The 19180-nt window shown below is 43.0% G+C and overlaps 1 protein-coding gene across 7 annotated transcripts in view; it reads left to right on the forward strand.

Moving 5' to 3' along the window:
• The window catches only part of SNX29 (sorting nexin 29), a 768639-nt gene that overhangs the window by 392603 nt on the left and 356856 nt on the right, over window positions 1-19180 (forward strand). For all 7 annotated transcript variants that reach the window (XM_049902690.1, XM_049902693.1, XM_049902691.1 and 4 more), the window contains one exon: window positions 9430-9512. In XM_049902690.1, the coding sequence (XP_049758647.1) occupies window positions 9430-9512 (83 nt within the window). The remainder of the gene's footprint in view (window positions 1-9429; window positions 9513-19180) is intronic.

The following is a 19180-nucleotide window of genomic DNA, read 5'->3' on the forward strand; positions in this document are numbered from 1 at the left end:
CAACTGAAAGAGATCCATCCATGTTTGTGCCCATTCCAAAGAAAGGTGATCCAGTGGAATGCGAAAATAATAAACAATATCATTAATATCACACACACGTAAAACTTTGCTGAAGATCGTTTAAAAGCACTTGCAGCAGTACATTGACAGGGAACTGCCAGAAATTCAAGTAGGATTCAAGAGATGACGTGGAATGACAGGCATTGCTGATATCAGATGGATCTTGGCTGAAAGCAGAGAATACCAGAAAGAAGTTTACCTGTGTTTTCTTGACTATGCAAAGGCATTCGACTGTGTATATCATAACAAATTATGGATAACATTGTGAAGAATGGGAATTCCAGAACACTTAGTTGTGCTCATGAGGGACCTGTACATGGCTCAAGAGACAGGCATTTGAGCAAAACAAGGGTATGCTGCCTGGTTTAAAATCAGGAAAGGTGTGTGTCAGGGTTGTATCCTTTCACCATGCTTATTCAATCTGTGTGCTGAGCAAATAATCTGAGAAGCTGGACTGTGAAGAACGTGGCATCAGGATTGGGGGAAGACTCATTAACAACCTGCGATATGCAGATGGTACAACCTTGCTTGCTGAAAGTGAAGAGGACTTAAAGTACTCTTAGTCTTTGATGAAGATCAAAGACTACTGCCTTCAGTGTGGATTACCTCAACTTTAACAAAACAGAAATCCTTACAACAGGGCAAATAAGCAACATCATGAGAAATGGAGAAAAAGATTGAAATTGTCAAGGATATCATTTTACTTGGATCCACACTCAACTCCAATGGAAGCAGCCGTCAAGAAATCAAAAGGTACATTGCATTGGGCAAATCCGCTGCAAAAGACCTCTTTCAAGTGTTAAAAAGCAAAGATGTCACTTCAAGGACTAAGGTGCACGTGACCCAAGCCACGGTGTTTTCAGTTGCCTCATGTGCATGGGAAAGCTGGACAGTGAATAAAGAATACTGAAGAAGAATTGATGCCTTTGATTATGGTGTTGGCGAAGAATATTGAAATATGCCATGGACTTCCAGAAGAAGGAACAAATCTGTCTTGGAAGAAGTATAGCCAGAATGCTCCTTAGAAATGAGGATGTCAAGATTTTGTCTCATGCTTTGGACGTGTTATAAGGAAGGACCAGTCCCTGGAGAAGGACGTCATACTTGGTAACCAAAAAAACCAAACCCATTGCTGTCGAGTCAATTCCGACTCATAGTGACCCTATAGGACAGAGTAGAACTGCCCCATAGAGTTTCCAAGGAGCGCCTGGTGGGTTCGAACTGCCGACCTTTTGGTTAGCAGCTGTGGCTCTTAAGTACTACGCCACCAGGGTTTCCATACTTGGTAAAGTAGACCCCCCCCCCCAAAAAGAACCAAACCCATTGCCACTGAGTTGATTCCAACTCATAGTGACCCTATAGGACAGAGTTGAACTGCCCCATAGAGTTTCCAAGGAGTGCTTAGTGGACTCGAACTGCTGACCTTTTGGTTAGCAGCCAAGGCTCTTAACCACTACACCACCAGGGTTTCCTTTGGTGAAGTAGAGGACCAGTGAAAAAGACGAAGACCTTCAGTTGTGATGGCAGCAACAATGGGCTCAAGCATAACAATTGTGAGGATGGTGCGGGACTGGGCAGCGTTTTGTTCTGTTGCACATAGGGCTGCTATGAGTCAGAAAGGGCTCAACAGCATGTGACATACAACGATAAGCCTGAACCTGTGCAAACAGAAAAATACAATAAAATTTTAAAATAGGAATAAATGAAGCTGTAAGAAAGCAAGGAGTTTTGTCTTTTATGTTTGCTGCTGCATTCCAGCATTTGGATCATTGCCTGGCCCTTAATAGAGACCTGTTGAATGAATGAATGCCATTTTATAGCAAACACTCAAACACCCCTGGCCTGGCTAGGAAGAAGGCAGAGATTGTCCTGATTGCTGTAGCTTTATATCTCTTCACTTTTAAGAAAGATGAGTAAGCAAATGTTACTGTAAAAAGAGGTACAGCAGGGAGTCATTGCCTAGGGGGCACTGAGATTCTGTTAAGGGTGATGGTAAAATTTGGAAACAGGTAGTGAGGATGGCTGTATAACATGGTGAACGTAATTAATGTCACTGAGTTGTACATGTAAAATATGTTGAAATGGCAAATGTTTTCTGTGTATGCATGTATGGACACAAATATGGTTTATTAATTTTTGACAAAAGTATAAAGGCAATTTCATGGAGAAAAGATAGTCTTTTTAACAAATGGTTTAGGAATAATTGGACATCCATATGCAAGAAATAAAACAAAAAACCCACCAAAAACCTAAACCTCAACCTATACTTCATACTTTATACAAAATTTAACTCAAATTGGATCATGCTATTGTTGTTAATTGCCATTGAGTCAATTGTGACTCAGTGTGACCGCATGTGTGCAGAGTAAAATGGTTCCATAGAGTTTCCAAAGCTGTAATGTTTCAGAAGCAGATTGCCAGGCCAGACTTCTGTGGTGCCTCTGGGTGGGTTAGAACTGTCAAGCATTCGGCTAGCAGTTGAGCACTTAACCATTTACGCCACCCAAGGGGCCTTAATTAGATCATAGATAAATATAAAACATTAAATTACAAAACTTTTAGAACAAAATTTTCATTTTAGAGACAGTTTTCGTACCTAACCTGGGGTTAGGCAAAGGGTTCCTGGATACAACACCAAAAGCCTGATCCACAGTAGAAAACATTGTTAGAATGGGCTTCATCTGTGAAAGGCACTGCTAAGAGCCTGAAAAGACAAGCTAGAGACTGTGAGAAAATATTTGCAAATCATATATTTGACAAAGGACTTATATCCAGAATATATAAAGAAGCCTCAAAACTTAACTGTAAAGAAAAAAAAAAAAACAATTTAAAAAACGGGCAAATGTAAGTCTTGAAATTGAGTGATGTGAGCCCTCCATCCTTGTGCTGCTTTTTCAGAATGGTTTTGGTGGTTCTAGTTTCTTTGCCTTTTCATATGCATTTTAGAATCAGCTAGTCCGTGTCTACAAAAAAGTCCTGCTGAGATTTTGACTGCATTTGTGTTAAATCTATAGATCAATTTGGAAATAATTGAGAACTATTTTGAGTCTTCCAGTCTACGAAATCCAAATCTGATATTTATCTCCATTTAAGTCTTCTTTGCTTTCTTTCATCAGTGTTTTATAGTTTTTAGCATACAGTGCCTGCATATATATATATATATATATATGTGTATATATATATATGTATATATATATGTATATATATGTATATATATGTATATATATTTTTTTATGCCTGACTGATCTTTTGGAGTTGTTATAAATTTTTTTTTTTTTTTTTTTACTGTTTTCCAATTGTTTATTGCTAGTATATAGGAATGCATGTAATTTTTGTATTTGACCTTGTATTCTGTGGCCTTGAAAAACTCACTTATTAGTTCTAGGAGCTTTTTTGTAGATTCTTTGGATTTTCCATGTAGACAGTCATGTCATCTGTGAATAGTTTCAGTTCTTTCCAATCTGTATCCTTCTTTTTTTTTTCTCATCACTTCATTGCAGTACCTCGACCTCCAGTACGATGCTGAATAGGAGCAGTAAGACTCCCTTGACTTGTTCTCAGTCTTAGGGGTAAACCATTCAAGTGTTTCGCATTAAGTATAATGTTAGCTGTAGGTTTTTTTGAGATAAATGTAATCTTGCTCTTAATAAAAAAAATGTTTTTAGTATACTAATAAGGTGTTGATGGAAAATTGAAATAATTTAGCCTAATTCCATCATCTAGTAATGAACACTGTTAACATTATGGTCTATATTTTTTCCAATGCACATATATACCTCTAAATATATATAAAGGGTATACAGTAAGTATACTTCCTTTGTAATATGCTGCATTCATTTAATGGTGTATTGGTATATTCTAAATGTTCATCCATGTAAATAAACATGCATATTCGTCATAGTTTTAACAGCTCCATAGTATTCCATTATAGATCCAAACCTCACCTGTTGCTGTCAAGTCAATTCTGACTCGTAGTGACCCTATAGGACAGAACAGAACTGCCCCATAGGGTTTCCAAGGAGCGGCTGTGGATTTGAACTGCTGACCTTTTGGTTAGCAGGCTGAGCTCTTAACCACTTTGCCACCAGGCTTCTATCTATTGTAGACAGATAGACGCTGTAATTGATCTACCCATTCCCCCATTTTCAGACATTTAATTTGTAACCATTTTCTTTCTCTTATATTCATCTCATTCTCAGGTATATGTTTTTGGGACTTCTCATTTCCTGGGTGTAATTTCCAAGAAGTGGAGTTGTAGGGTCAAAAGCTGTACAGTTCTTGAGGCTGTTGATTGATTTTTCCTAAAGCTCACCTGTGACCAAGAGCTTGCATTTATGTGATAATCTGGGTGGCTTGGTAGCAGAGGCTTGAGCTGTATAACCATAGTGAAGTTCGTTAACCTCCGTAAGCAAAGTTGACTGGAGATTGTGTTCACATTCATATGAGAGTCCACCCAGCCAAGAGATTCTGCAGACCTGTTCGTACCAGCCCATATTTTCTAATGAAGTCTTTCAAGTGTTTTTCAACTTTGTCCATTTCACTGAATTCCCTAAATTTATAGGAAGCAATGTGAGACCTTGGAGTCAAAGGGCCAGGGTTTGAATCCCAGGTTTGAGGGTGTAGTCTAACTCTTTGGGCCTCAGCTTTCCCTTCTGTAAAATAGACACAATAAAACCAACCTCATGAGGTGGTGTTGATGATTTCAGTGAGACCAAGTATGTGACTGAGAGGAGAAGGACACAGACTTGGAGACACTTAAGTGTGAATTTTGGCCCTGCCTTGTCCTAGCTGTGTGATTATTTTCGATAGGTTACTTAGCCTCTCTGAACCTCAGTTTCTTCATCTGTAAAATAGGGTAATTATCAAATGAGGGTAATAATAACTCCTCTTGCCTGGTTGCTGTGTGGATTAAATGAGAACGTGTCTGTAAGTCCCTTGAACACTCGTGCCCTTTTCTGAGCCAAATGCTCATGTGTTGTAGACAGAAAAGTATATTTCTTACTGAATATGTAAGCATAAGAAGGAGCCCTGGTGGTGCAGTGGTTAAGTGCTTGGCTGCAAACCCAAAGGTCAGCAGCTAAACCCACCAGCTGCTCTGTGTGAGAAAGATGTGACAGTCTGCTTCCATAAAGCTTACAGCTTTGGAAACTCTATGGGGCAGGTCTGCTCTGTCCTCTAGGGTCACTATGAGTCAGGATTGACTCAGTGGCAGTGGGTTTATGTATGCCTCTCCGTAAACAAGACATGTATGAGGTCTTGACATGAGCTACTTTTTAGTTAACTAGAGAGGGATTTCCAGGAATGTTTGAACTTTTCACATGCCGGACTTCATGTGCAGTCATTTTCTTGGGCTAGTAATATGTTAATTAAGATAAAACAAAACACACGACCTTTTGGCAGGGCTGCTGCTGCCCCCTGCCCCTACTCCCTCTTGGCTTATGCTTGGTTTGCTTTATGCACTGACATACCCTGTCTGACTGCTGTGCTCTTTTAGGCCTCATCTATCTTAAGAAAGACACTGTGGCAGAGGGTTAGTATGAGTGTCAGTTAAAGTAAAGGGCTTGTTCAACTTGACATACACATTGTACCAAGGCTGATTTTCTGTTTTTTTTTTTTTTTTTTTTAATTGTACCATTGGATACATTGTGAATCTATAATTATTTCAAAATAAAAAGTAAAAAAGGGGCATGATCTTATTTGGGGGCCAGGAGCAGGTGCTTCTTTAGAACCATCAGTGAGCCAGCCACCCAAGCATTTGAGTTTCATTCAGAACGTATTTAGCAGCTCCTATAACCTGAAAAGGAGCCCTGGTGGTGTAGTGGTTAAGCACTTGGCTGCTAACTGAAAGGTCGGCAGTTCACACCCACCCATCCACTCCCCAGGAGAAGGATGTGGCAGCCTGCTTCCATAAAGATTACAGCTTTGGAAACTCTATGGGGCAGTTCTGCTTTGTCCTATAGGGTCACTATGAGTTCGAACCTACTTGACAGCAATGGGCTTTTATGATCTGGAAGTGTTAATTCCCTGCTGTTGGCCAGTGAGCTCATTGGTACAAAGTTGGTGGGAGTGAACTGGTGACTCTTGAAGGTGTCCGTTCAGTGGTTTGATTCCTTCCTTCCTTTTGGTGGAAGTTGGATTCATATTAAAAATCTTCCTGTTTTTTTTAATCTGTTAGGTCTGGTTTTTTAGACAGAGTCTTAACACGCCATTAGAAGATTGATCCAAACCAGAAGAAAAACAGCTGCCTGAGACATGTCTGTGTTGACAGCAGAGTTTAAGATGAACAAAGGAGCAGGGTCCACCTGACTGGTGTGAACAATAAGATGAGACCTGGCAGCAAGGCATCGGCATAGCGCACCCATCAGTCCCCTAACAGAACCTGCCTGTTTGGCCTGTTAAAGTTACGCCATATAGAAACATACAGGTTGCTTCCTGTCCCTAGTTTTAAGATGACAGGTAACCTGAATTCAAATGTGGAGACTGGGAGTACACTGGAATGGGCGAAGAGACTCTGGCTAGAGAAATCGGAGAAAACAAGCTGGGCAGTACACGTATTTCTGGAAGAGTCTCCTTCCTGCAGACCTTTTCAGGACTTGTTAGTTGTTCAGTTTGAAACACTTGCTGTTCATACCACAGACGGAGAAAATGCAGACGCCTATAGAAACATCCGTGACAGACTGTCTAGGATAAGGGGATAATTAAAGGACTCCTTTGTAGCTTTTTTCCCTGAAGCTTCTGAGATGAGTGTGGAGTTCTCAGGAGATACCTGTGTATATGGTAGTTTCTGCATTTGCTCCTGATATTTCTTCTACTAAAATATAGTGCTGAAAAATAAAATGCAAAACAAGTTGCCATCTTTGTGGGCTAGGAGGTAGTCAGATACATTGAAAATGGACAGACACACAGGCATTCCCAGATTTTTCAGTTCAGTTAGTATGTGGCATATCCATTCCAAGGAATGGTAATGCGATAGAGCCTTGCTGTAATGAACTGCTAAATGAGACCACCAAGTAGCAGCAAAATGTGTAATGTGATCTCATTCATAAACTCTGTATGATTTTACATCTGTAATTGTATGTGTGCCTGTGCCTAGAGAAAAGTATGATAGGATGGATATAAAAACATTAATGGTGTTTGTTTCAAGTTGTTGGATTTTCAGCTGATTTTTACATTCCTGAAATGTATTTTGATTGTTCGCATATTTTGATTTTATTTTAAGTGAAAATTTGCAAATAAAGTCAGTCTCTCATACAAAAATTTATATACACCTTGCTATATACTCCTAGTTGCTCTCCCCTTAATGAGACAGCACACTCCTCTTCTCCACCCTGTATTTCCCATGTCCATTCAGTCAGCTCCTGTCCCCCTCTGCCCTCTCATCTTCCCTCCATACAGGAGCTCCCCACATAGTCTCATGTGTCTACTTGAGCCAAGAAGCTCATTCCTCCCCAGTATCATTTTCTATCTTATAGTCCAGTCCAATCCCTGTCTGAAGAGTTGGCTTTGGGAATGGTTCCAGTCTTGGCCTGACTGAAGGTCTGGGGACCATGACCTCCAGGGTCCTTCTAGTCTCAGTCAGACCATTAAGTCTGGTCTTTTTACGAGAATTTGAAATCTGCATCCCACTGCTCACCTGCTCCCTTAAGAGTTCTCTCTTGTGTTCCCTGTCAGGGCAGTCATCGTGGTAGCCAGGCACCATCTAGTTCTTCTGGTCTCAGGCTGATGTAGTCTCTGGTTTATGTGGCCCTTTCTGTCTCTTGGGCTCATAATTACATTGTGTCTTTGGTGTTCTTCATTCTCCTTTTGTTGGAGTATTTTTTAAGTGAGCATCTTAATAATCAAAGAAGAAGCCCAACCTTAAAGCTTTTTCATTGCAGGGAAAGAAAAAATGATTCTAGTATGTTTAAAGGAACTTGGGCTCAAGATACTGATCAACTCAGACAGAAAATTTGGAAGAGTCACTTCACTCTGGGTGCAGCTGGTGAGACAAAAAAAATCCTGTTGCTGTTGAGTCATTCTGACACATAGTTACCCTGCAGGACAGAGTAGAACTGCCCCATAGGGTTTTGAAGGAGTAGCTGGTAGATTCGAACTGCCAACCTTTTGGTTAGCAACTGAGCTTTTAACCACTGCACCAGCTGTTGAGAAACCAAGTCCAAATCCCAAAGGAGCTGGAGAAGGCTCACATAGGCTTTGAGGGTGGAGAGACCCGAGTTTGGATCTCAGCAGTGTGCCTTACTTGTGTCCTTGTCAGAGATCTTACCCTCTCTGTGTTCCATTTCCTCTTTTGTAAAATGGGAAGAAAAGTACAGGGTAATTGTACCTGACACATGGTAGGCACTTAACACACATTTTCCCACTGAGTGGAAACGAATGGATGAACAAATAACTGCGTGCTTGGCGTAGTGAGGTTACACATGTAAAACCTGAGCTCTGTGAGTGAGTTGAGGGTGTAAATACTCAGCATGGCAGTTTTCTTCCCTGACTCACATTCTTTCCCCAGTTGGTGTATCCATCCAGGCAGTAAATTCAGTAGAGATGGGACTTGTCAGAGCGTGGGCTTCACGTTCTATAGTGTAAAGAGGGGGTGGGGGAGTGGTTTGTGAACTTTGTCAGCTGCTTCTCATCTGTAGGCCTCAGTTTCCTCATCTGCAAAATGGGAGTTGTGATAGTGCCTACCCCATAGTACTCCTGGAAAGATTAAATGACATGATTTTTTAACCACTTGACATGGTGCTTAGAAAATTGTAAGTGTTTAATATATGTCGCTCTTAATAGAAATATTGAGGCTATCCTCCAGGTGAATACACAGTATTTAGTGTTGGTTCAGTAACATGGGAAGAGTATTGCAGTGTCTAATGTAGAATAGGCTCCTGACAGATGATAGATTCAGACAGCCTGAGCACAGCACGTGTCAGCATTCTGAGTTTGTGGGCACCAGTGGCACAAATGGTTAAGGGCTTGACTGCTAGCTGTAAGATTGGCAGTTTGAACCCACCCAGAGGTGCCTTGGAAGATAGTCCTGGCGGTTTGCTTCCAAAAGGTCACAGCCTTGACAACCTTATGGAGCAGTTCTACCCTGCACATGTGGGATCGCCACAAATCAGAATCAACTTGACAGCAGCTAGCAACAACCACAGAACCAGTTAGCACTTCTCTCCATTGTGAGAATGACAGCTCTTGAAGACATTCACAAACATGCACTTGGAACATAGTCTTTTCCAACGATGATCTCTACAACAGAGAATAAATTAATATTTATAATATGCACCTTTTGTGTTTTCCTTTACATGGATTTTCTCTACCCCAGGTCTGAATTGCCAATTTTTAAATACTTTTTTTTTTTTTTTTACATTCTTTTACCTGCAGAGAAAACGAGGTACTCAAAGTTCAGCTGAAGAAATATGTAGGAGCTGTCCAGATGCTGAAAAGAGAAGGCCAAACTGCCGAAGGTGAGCAGGAGACTAAGTCTGGGTGGGCAGGGACTGAGCTTTTTCATCTTTATAACCCCTGTGCTGGGCACATAGTAGTCCCTCAACATGTGATGAGTGAATGTGGGAATGAATTAGAAAACTGGTTCAGTCAGGATTCCAGAAGATTAATCAGATGGAAAGTCCCCTTGCATGTTCCTGCTAAATGCATTACTAATATTGTAAGACTCATTAGACTATTCACAGTGGTCGTATCAGTCTGTGCTCTTAGAGAATTTTATGACTAGAGTCTGGAGGCACTTACAAGGTAGCGAGCCTTGCGTCATATTAAGTTATATTAGGCCAGGAGGGTGCAAGTGGCAGAATACCAACATGGCATGGAATCAGAGCTCTGGTTTTAGGCTGACCAGGTTTCAGCCCCAATTCTGTTAAGTTCCTTTATCTGTACCTCAGTTTCCTCATCTGTAAAATAGGGTTAGTTGACAGCACTTACTTCATCAGGCAACCCATGGAAACAGCTTAATGCCTACCAAAGAGCAAGTACTGAGTAAATTTTTGCTACTATTATTGATGCTATTATTGTTGGTAATATTTATCACAAATACAAGTAGATGGAAGAATGGTATTATGGATTGAATGTGTCCCCACAAAATAAGTGCTGTAAGTTCTAACCCCTATACTTGTAGCTATAATCCCATTTGGGAATGGGTTTTCTTTGTTCAGTTAACGAGACAGTATTAGTGTAGGGCGTGTCTCTAGTCAATCCTTTTAGAGATATAAAAGGAGCAGACTAAGCAGGGAAGTGAACAAGCAGAGATGGAGGGAAGATAGATGACATACCACATGAAGGTCACAAAAGAACTAAGGAACAAGGACCTTCCTCCAGGGCCGACAGAAAGAGAAAGGCTTCCCTTAGCGCCGGTGCCCTGATTTTGGACTTCTAGCCTCCTAAACTGTGAGAAATAAATTTGTTTGTTAAAACCACCCCTCCTGTGGTATTTCTGCTATAGCAGCACTCGATAACTAAGACAAATGGTCACTTGACCAAGGTCTCACTGAAACAAGGTGGTGCCATGTGCTTTCTCTCTCATTACTTCGGCTACATTTTAGTTGTCTTGAATCTCCTAAAGTGTTTCTCAGGTCAGTCTGAAGAAGGGATCTTTAACATAGGCCGAAGTGTCTTGCAGCCCCCAGCCAACAGACCACAACAAGGTACGCTTAAACAAAGATGAGCTTTGGAGTGTGGACATTAACGGAAGGGTGGATGAACCACATCCACGGATTTCATGGGTCACCCTGACCTAGATTTGAACTCAGGCTCACTCACTATCACTTAACCTCTTGCAGTCAGTTTCCCATCTGTAAGAGCAAACGTCATACCCATGTCATGGGGTTGTTGGGGGATTTAACAGAACAGTGAACGCAAAGCTTGCAGTATGGTACCAAAACGGAAACCAAACCAAACTGCTTAATCTTTTGGTTAGCAGTCAAACTCTTGAACTGCTGCACCACCAGGGCTATGAGCCTGACTGCTAACCAAAAGATCAAGCAGTTCAAATCTACCAGCTGCTCCTGGGAAACCCTGTGGGGCAGTTCTTCTCTGTCCTGTAGGCCCGATATGAGAATTGGCTCGACAGCAATAGATTTGGTTTTGGGTAAGCTTTATGGAAGCAGGCTGCCACATCTTTCTCCCACGGAGTGGCTGGTGGGTTCAAACTGCCGACATTTTGGCTGGCGGCTGAGTGTTAAACCACTGTGCCATCAGGGCTTCCTTGCAGTTTGATACGTGGTGTATCATAGGTGTTTAATAAATGGTAGCCATTTTTCTGTGTGGTAGAGGGAGACAGGATTGGAGTCTGGAAATAGCTTGCTTAATAATATTAACAAGACTTGACTTTTCCTGAAAATGTATTTCTTACAGTCCCAGTTTGTTTGGATCAACATGTTGGTGATAAATGCCTTGCCTCATTCATGATTGGTCTGTAACTATTGCCAGTCTTGGGGTTATCAGGGCAGAATGAATCATGTCTTCTTCTGTGAGCTCATTGCGCTCTTCATACAGCCATTGCTATTATGCCCTGAATTCATTTCACTGTGCTGAGTGATGTATATGCTGGTCTTCTCGCTTGTATCTTCTCATCTTTCTTTTCCCAGTACTTGGCTTTTGTATTCATTCAGTACATTCATGTTTTGAATGAATATTATTTGTCTATCCCTTTAACCTTTCCAAGAAAGTCCAAGTGTACCCTCATTTGACTGAACAACTACACGATGAATAGATATCTTCCCTCTATTTAAAAAAAAAAAATGAGTTATTGGAGGCTCAGGAAACCTTAAGGGACTTGCACAGGTGTCAGTGATGGAAATTAAACTCAGGCCAGTTTCCTCCAAATCCCTGGTTCTTTGCATCGTGAAGTTGTTAAACTTCAGTGTGCAAAAGAATTACTTGTGGAGCCTGTTGAACATTCCTCTTCCCGGGGCCCTGCCTCTAGAAGTTGTTTCAGTCAATTTGGGATGGGGCTCTAGATTTGCACACCTAGATAAGTGAGTCTGATGCAGGTGGCCTATACCTTTTGAGAAATCTATATTCTGCCCCTACAGAACCTTGGTTTGGCTTGATGCAGTAAGAAAATAAAACGGACAAAAAAAGAAGCACCATTGGTCTTGCTTTTGATTTAAAAACCCACACGCTACAGAGTATTTTTCTGAGTAGGAGGAGTTTTGGGGTGATTCCCTGAAAATGGGCACACAGAGCAGACAGTGTACAGAATGGTTTCTTGCTGGAGCTGAAGTTCCCTGTCCTGAGACCCAGTCTGAATGCTCTAAGCTAAGGCCTGGGTACGAGCCTTTTCAGCAAACAGTTGAGCTCATTTCAGCTAACCCTACAGTGGATTGGAGCGGAGGTAATTAATTAAGCATCTTTTCCTACTCCATACAGCGGCAGTCCCATACTATTGTATTGTTTCTCACTGTGCAGTTTAAGACCACGCCACCTTATTCATGAGTCATCCTTCAGTGGGAAGGTTTTGATGAAAGCCCTCAAGCGTGCATGGGCCATGTGCTGGATGCCCTGTTGTTCATTTAAGCTGCACAATCCACCCCTTCTTGGACTTAACAAATAGTAACGAGCACCACCTATGTGCGAGACACTGTGAAGCAATCTCATTAGAAGGCAACTCTTTAAAAAACTGCACTTCGGCCTCCTTTCAAAAATGTTTACATAAATTTCAAAAACGTCACCAGTTAACTCAAGGAAGCTAGGGCTCATTTTTCAACCCCAGCTAGTTGCTGACTCAGTTTGATGAAGACCTTGAGTATGGGCGCTAGCTAGGCTGTGGTGGTTCGGGATGTCTTGGGAGTTGGAGGAGCAGGGGCAGGGAGACACAGGAGAGAGAGAGCCAAGCACAGCCGTGGTAGATGTTGGGCTTCTCCTGGAATGATCTGAGGTGCATCTGTGTGAGAATCAGAGCTTGATCTTTGTACTAAAGAAGAGATGCTCCTGCCGGCAGTGACAGATTACCCAATAAGGGAGGTATGTACGAGCTTACCTGTGCTTACTTACTAAATCTGTAGTGTACAATTTCACCTAAGCAGCCAGCTCCCGCCAGCTCTCAGGGCTGTCATAGGCTAGCAAGAAAGGAGTTCTGTCTTTCCTGTTGGGCTCGGGAAGTTGGGACCTCTGTCTCCTTATGGTGCTGGAATGAGGCAATCAACAGAGGACTGAAGCTGAGCTGCGAGGCAGAGGAAATGGGTTCTGATGATGTTCTTTGAGCCCCTCTGCCTTATGTGAGTGTCCAGTGAAACTTTCCAGTAATATGATCAGTGATGCCACCAATCTCCCCCATCCCTGTGGTCAGACTCTAGTTGGGTTTCCATAGCTCATATACTCTGTCGCTAACTATTAGTTCCTACTGGATATGCAGTCCATCCTGTCCTGATGCAGGGAGTTCTGTCTTTGGAGTCTCTGCCTTCCTGAGTACACAGTGTCTGTTCTTGTACATGAGGCCCTTCTTTCTCCCCCTCCCTCTTATTAGGCGCATGCGACTGTCATAATCTCTCCTGGCCATGCTGAGTCCCTTCCATAGTGATGGATTTTAAAGCCACAAGGTCTCGTAGGCATCTCCATTTAATTAATCTGCCCTGGGCCCAGGGAGTGAGGGGAGAGAAATGGCCTGTTGCTGGTGGCAATCAGAGTAATCAGAAGTGAGGGCAGGAGGCATACTGGGAGGAATTCAATAGATGAAGGAGGTGTGGGAGCAGTTTTAAAAAATTAGCTCTAAGAAACAAAAGGAGAACTAAGAAAACAGGAAGTAACCTTGCTGTCTCACGTGGCAGTTCTGTTGGCATGTGGCACAGGCTGCAATTCCTGGTTCCACACTTGCATGTGCTTCTTGCTGTCCCTGGGGCCTCAGTTTGCCTGGGCTCCTAGAAAGCAGAGCAGACATTTAGGAGCCTGAACCCAAGAAGACAGATGATGTGTTGGGTGATTCTGAGAGCCAGCATGGCTTCAGAGAAGCACACGGCGCAGCTCCTGGACCTGTAGCCTGAGTACGCAGGCTTCGAGGCATCTCCTCCTCCGTGGCCTGTCGTCCTCACCTCCATTGTGAACAGAGGCAGAGGTCTTTGTTTGAGGTAGGCTTCTTGGATTGCGAGGAAGAGTGACCTACCAAAGCTAGCTCATGTGTGTGCATGTGTATGTTTCCAGTGGGATAAACACAGAACCTTGTGGAAACATAAATCAGATCCCATCATTCCTCTGCTTTAAACTCTGTGATTGTTTCCCAACCCAGACTTTTTGAAGATGGCCTTCAGTGTGATCTGGCTCTTCCCTACTCACCGACCTCATCTCCTACTGCCCTCCCCTTGCTGTTGCCATCCCAGTCACACTGATCTTCAGGCTCTTCCTCTAACCTGCTTGGCTGCTTCGTACCTCAGGGTCTTTGCACTTGCTGTCCCTCTGCTGGAATGCCCTCTCTCTCACTTTCACCTCTGTGTGGCTGCCTCTCCCTTGTCACACAGGTCTCTGTTCAGATATCACCTCCTCCTGACGACCCTGTCTCGTGATGTGCCCTCTCCCTCATTCTTTGTCCCATTGCTCTTTTTTACCTTCATCACAGCACTTACCAGTATCCCAAAGTATCCGGGTTATTTATTCTCTTATGTGTTTACTGCTTTTAGCCCACCTGGCTGTGTGCAATCCCCAAGAGCAGTGGCTGTGCCTGTTTCTCGGCCGTGCTCAGAGTGCCCCACACAGTGCTTGATCCACAGTATGTGTTGCCCAAATATTTGTTAAATGAATGAATATGAATTCAAGAAGCTCTGAACCATATTAACTTGGACTTTATGATGCTTGTAGTCAAGAGTTCTGAATGACAAAACCATGGGAGAGTCAAAGCCAGGTACTAACTGTAGTCATGGGGTACAAAACTACACGGGCTCAGAACAACCTGGCTGGAGGTAAACTGAAAGAAGCTGTTGGGCTGGGCAGAGCACGTTCTCAGCATGCACTGGAGTAAAGAACCCGTCCGCTGCTGAGCTCTCCGTAGCTGCCTTGTGTTTCCTTCTCAAGGACCTTTTTTCTTTCCAAGTGACTTCCCCATTGGGCACGGCCATCTCTTTTCTATCAGTTCATCCTTGCTTCTGGGTACAACCAAGCTTTCCTGGGCTGGTAGCCATTCTCTCTTGTGTTCCTCTTCCCTCTGTCTCTCCCCCATCTCTGTCTCTTTCCCTTCCCCAACCCTACCTCCCTGCTTCTCTTTCTCTGTCTCTTCCCCTCCGTCTTTCACCTTCTTGACCTTCTTTCTCTGTTTTGTAGGTTTAATGGGTGGAGTCTCAACGGACCTTCAGCTTCTAGAATACTGAGTTTGTGGGCAGGAGGTGTCATTTTTACTCCCCTTCCTGCTTGGAATACTGCTTCCTGGGCTTTATTTCAACCCTGTTTTGAGGATTAATTGAGAGATTTGGGTATAAAGTACCCAGCACAGTGTCTAATATAAAGTAAGGCTTCGTAAGCAGCTGCTTCTGTTGTCTTCGCTCATTCTGGTATGCAGATGCCAAGAACACTTGGTGGCTTGAGAAGTTAGGCGGTTTGCCTCGTGCCGAGTATGAACTCAGGTGCTGTTCGTCCATTCAGCAGATGTGAATTGAACTCACTACGTGCCAGGCACAGTTGCGGCAAACTTCAGTGAACATGACAGGCACAAACTCTACCCTTGAGCTGACAGTGTAGTGGGGGAGGTGGACAGCAAACATGTAAACAAATAGATAATTACAAATAGGTGCCGTGATACAGACAACCTGGGCTTATAGGCCTTGTAACTACCCAGAGAAATCAACAAAACTCCCATTCATCGGGTACCTGTAACGTGCCAGACTCCATGCCAGGTTCACTGCCTGCGGCATTTCTGCTCTTACAACAGCTCTGTGAGGTTGGTGCTCCTGTCCCCATTTTACAGATGTGAAGAAATCAAGGCCTTGAGATGATAATGTGCTCAGGGTCACCCACCTAGAAAGTGGCCGAGCCAAAATTCCTTCCCAGGCCTGTCTGCTAAGTCCATGTTTTCCCCAGCACTTCCCGTTATCCCTTCTCTAACTAAATTTGTTCTCCCAGGTGTGTTCAGGTGGTACTTGGGGGCCTCAGAGGTGGCATTGGCCAAGCTAGCCCAGAGACACATGCCTGTGTGGGGCAGCCTCTGCCCTGCTGGGTCACTGAACTGGTTAGCATCTGCTGCTTGATTTCTGTTTTTTTTCTTTTTTTTGCAGTGGATTGCCTTTAATTTTTTTTAATTGTGGTAAAATATAACAAAATATTTGCCATTTCAACCATTTTTGAGTGTTTAATTCAGTGACATTAACATTTACCATGTTGTGCAATCATCGCCACTATCCACTTCCAAATGTTTTGCTATCACCTCAAAGAGAAACTCGGTACCCCTTCAGCAATAACGCCCCACAGCTGCCTACCCCCCAGCCACTGGTAACCACTAATAAACTTTGGTCTCTACACACTTGCCTATTCTAGACATTTCATGTAGGTGGGACCATACAATATGTGTCCTGTGTCTGACTGATTTCACTCAGCATAATGTTTTCAAGGGTCATCCTTGTCGTCACATATATCAGGACTTCTTTCTGGATGACTGAAACCTAATTGTGTGCTGTCAGTCACATAGGGGACCGGGTCAGAGCAGGAGGGACTCAGAACTGGCCATCAGACTTGGGGAAAACCAGACTTACCACTGCTTGGTACCAATGGTGTGTGTAGACACAGCATGCCGCTGCACTCTTTCTTCTTCTGTGAAGGCTCCTCCCTTCATGGGCAAAGAGGAGCCATTGTATCAAGAAGGAGAATGGTGGAGGCAATAGTATAGCATGGAGGGGAAAGACAGGCCCGAGCTTTCCAAGTTGGGTGGGTCTGGGTTGAATTTCAGCTCGGTCATTTACTAGCTCTGTGTTCTTGGAATAATTTTTTTTTTTTTGTCTCAAAGCTTTAATATTTTCATCTGAGGAGTAGAGATGCTAATATTGACTTTATAGAATCATCTTAAGTTTAAAAGGGGTGACGTATATAAGCTAGCAGGTATTTGTTGAGGTTATTTGGATGCAAGATACATTTTAAAGGGCATCCAGGCTGTGTGGGGTCAAGATACGTGAGCAAAACACCTGTAAATTAGTTTCTGAAAGTGGGTGAATAATTATGGTGATGATTGCAGAGTAAACCTCCTTGAAAGCTTTGCAATCCATTATCCTGATCAAACAGTACTTATGAAATTAGCTTCGTTTCCTGACCTTTAAACAAAAATTTGAACAGGTAGGCCTGGTACCTGGCCCTTGCTAAGCGCTCAGTCACTGTTGCCAAGCACCAGCAAGATACTGTAGGGCTCAGTGGTCTGAGGTTTGATTTGTAAAGCTTAGAATGTACTGGAAAACCCAGGTAATAATGTACCCAGCACCCAGTGTATTCACAGCCCAGGTTTAACAGATGTTTATATTTTTCCATATTTAATTGATTATTTAAAAAAAAAAAAGAATTAGAAGTTACAAGTGCAGTTGAGGGCACCCATGGAAGTTTCCAGATTAAGTCTGATTGACCCAGTTTGGGTGGCATGTCTTACTTAAAATAATCCCAGGGGTTGTGGGGGAGGGGGTAGTAGGACAGGGAGTAAACTTACGATGGGCCAAGCCAGACTCACGTGCCCACTCGTGGAAGTGGAATCGGTTGGAAGCAGGACCATCCAATTGCTTGGGATTGAGAATGGGAGAGAGGCAGGTCCCTGGATAGAGGAGATGGATTTTGTTAAGAGAAGAGAGAATGTTGAGTAGCAAAAACATGGATGACTGTGCAACGGGAGGGATGTGGAAACAGCAGGAGATCACGAATTTTTATAGAGGAGAAGGTTCGTGCTTAGCCATTTTGTTAGGAAAAGGGTTTTTTCGAGATGTTGTCTTGAGATGGCATCTGCATAGCAAGCGCTCTGTTCTCATTGAGTTGGGTGGTTTTTTGAGATAGTTTATCAGGTTGGACTAGGTTTGGCACATAAAGAAACAGTGACTTCCACAAGGTAGGTGGTTTTTCTCTCTGTCTTAGTTACCTAATGCTGCTGAAACAGAAACGCTACAAGTGCAAGGCTTTAAGGAACATTAATTTTCTCATGGTTTGGAGGGTAGAAGTCTGAATCAAGGTCTTGGCTGTGTCAATTCCTTCCTTGTTGGTAGCCTGAAGCAGTCCTTGGCTTATAGCGGATCCTGGTGTAGCATAAGTCTTCCCTAGTGTGTCCTTGCTTCTGCATCTAATCATTTTTTTTTTTTTATAACTCAGAGGGGATTAGACTTAGGACATACCCTGTGCTAATATGGGCCCGCTGACATAGCAAAAACCTGTTTCCAAATAGGATTACATCCACAGCTATAGGAGTTAAGATTCCATCATGTATATTTGGGGACACAATTCATTCCATAATACTTTCACCTAACAGAGTCTGGAATTAGGTAGTCCCAGGCTGATGTGGTGATTCCATGGTCATTGAGAACTTGGGCTGCTTCACTCTTTCTGCTCTACCATCCTCAGTGCATGGCTTTTTAGCTTCGTTATTGCCTCATAATACCTATATGGTGGCTGGTGCTCCAGCCATCACATCCGCATTTCAAGCAGGTAGAAACGGGAATGGGGAAGGACAGATGGTGCATTTCACAGCCAAATTCTTTAAAAAATGCCCCGGGTCAAGAATATTAAGCTTCCTTTTAGGAGCTTTTCTGGAAGCCTCACCCACTGACTTGTACGTATAACTCTTTGGCTCCTCCTAATTGCAAGGAGGGCTGGGAAATGTGGTTGCTTAATTGACACATAAGGAATATAAGAAAGGGAAATGGGTATTGGGTAGGTGGCTAGCAGTTCTTGCCCTAAATGGCTCTGGTGAGGGCGAGGCTGATGGAAATTATGTGGGATGTTGCCGAGATCCCCCTAATGCCACTTCTTTGTGCCGTACTACTGGGAAAAGCTTCACCAAAGATGCAGGGTCATGGTGGCAAGAGGATCCACCCCTGGTTCCAGATGTTCTCCTGTCTTTCCCAAGACCTCCATAAGGGGCAGTGTGTTCTATTTGCTCAACCTGATTTTATCCCTGGAGGGACGCTTTTGTCTCCCAAATCATTGCAAAAGCAAGGCCTGGAAATACCAAGTATCAATTCAT

The sequence above is a fragment of the Elephas maximus genome, chromosome 12, assembly GCF_024166365.1.
Source record: "Elephas maximus indicus isolate mEleMax1 chromosome 12, mEleMax1 primary haplotype, whole genome shotgun sequence".
In the NCBI taxonomy this organism is placed as follows: Eukaryota; Metazoa; Chordata; class Mammalia; order Proboscidea; family Elephantidae; genus Elephas; species Elephas maximus.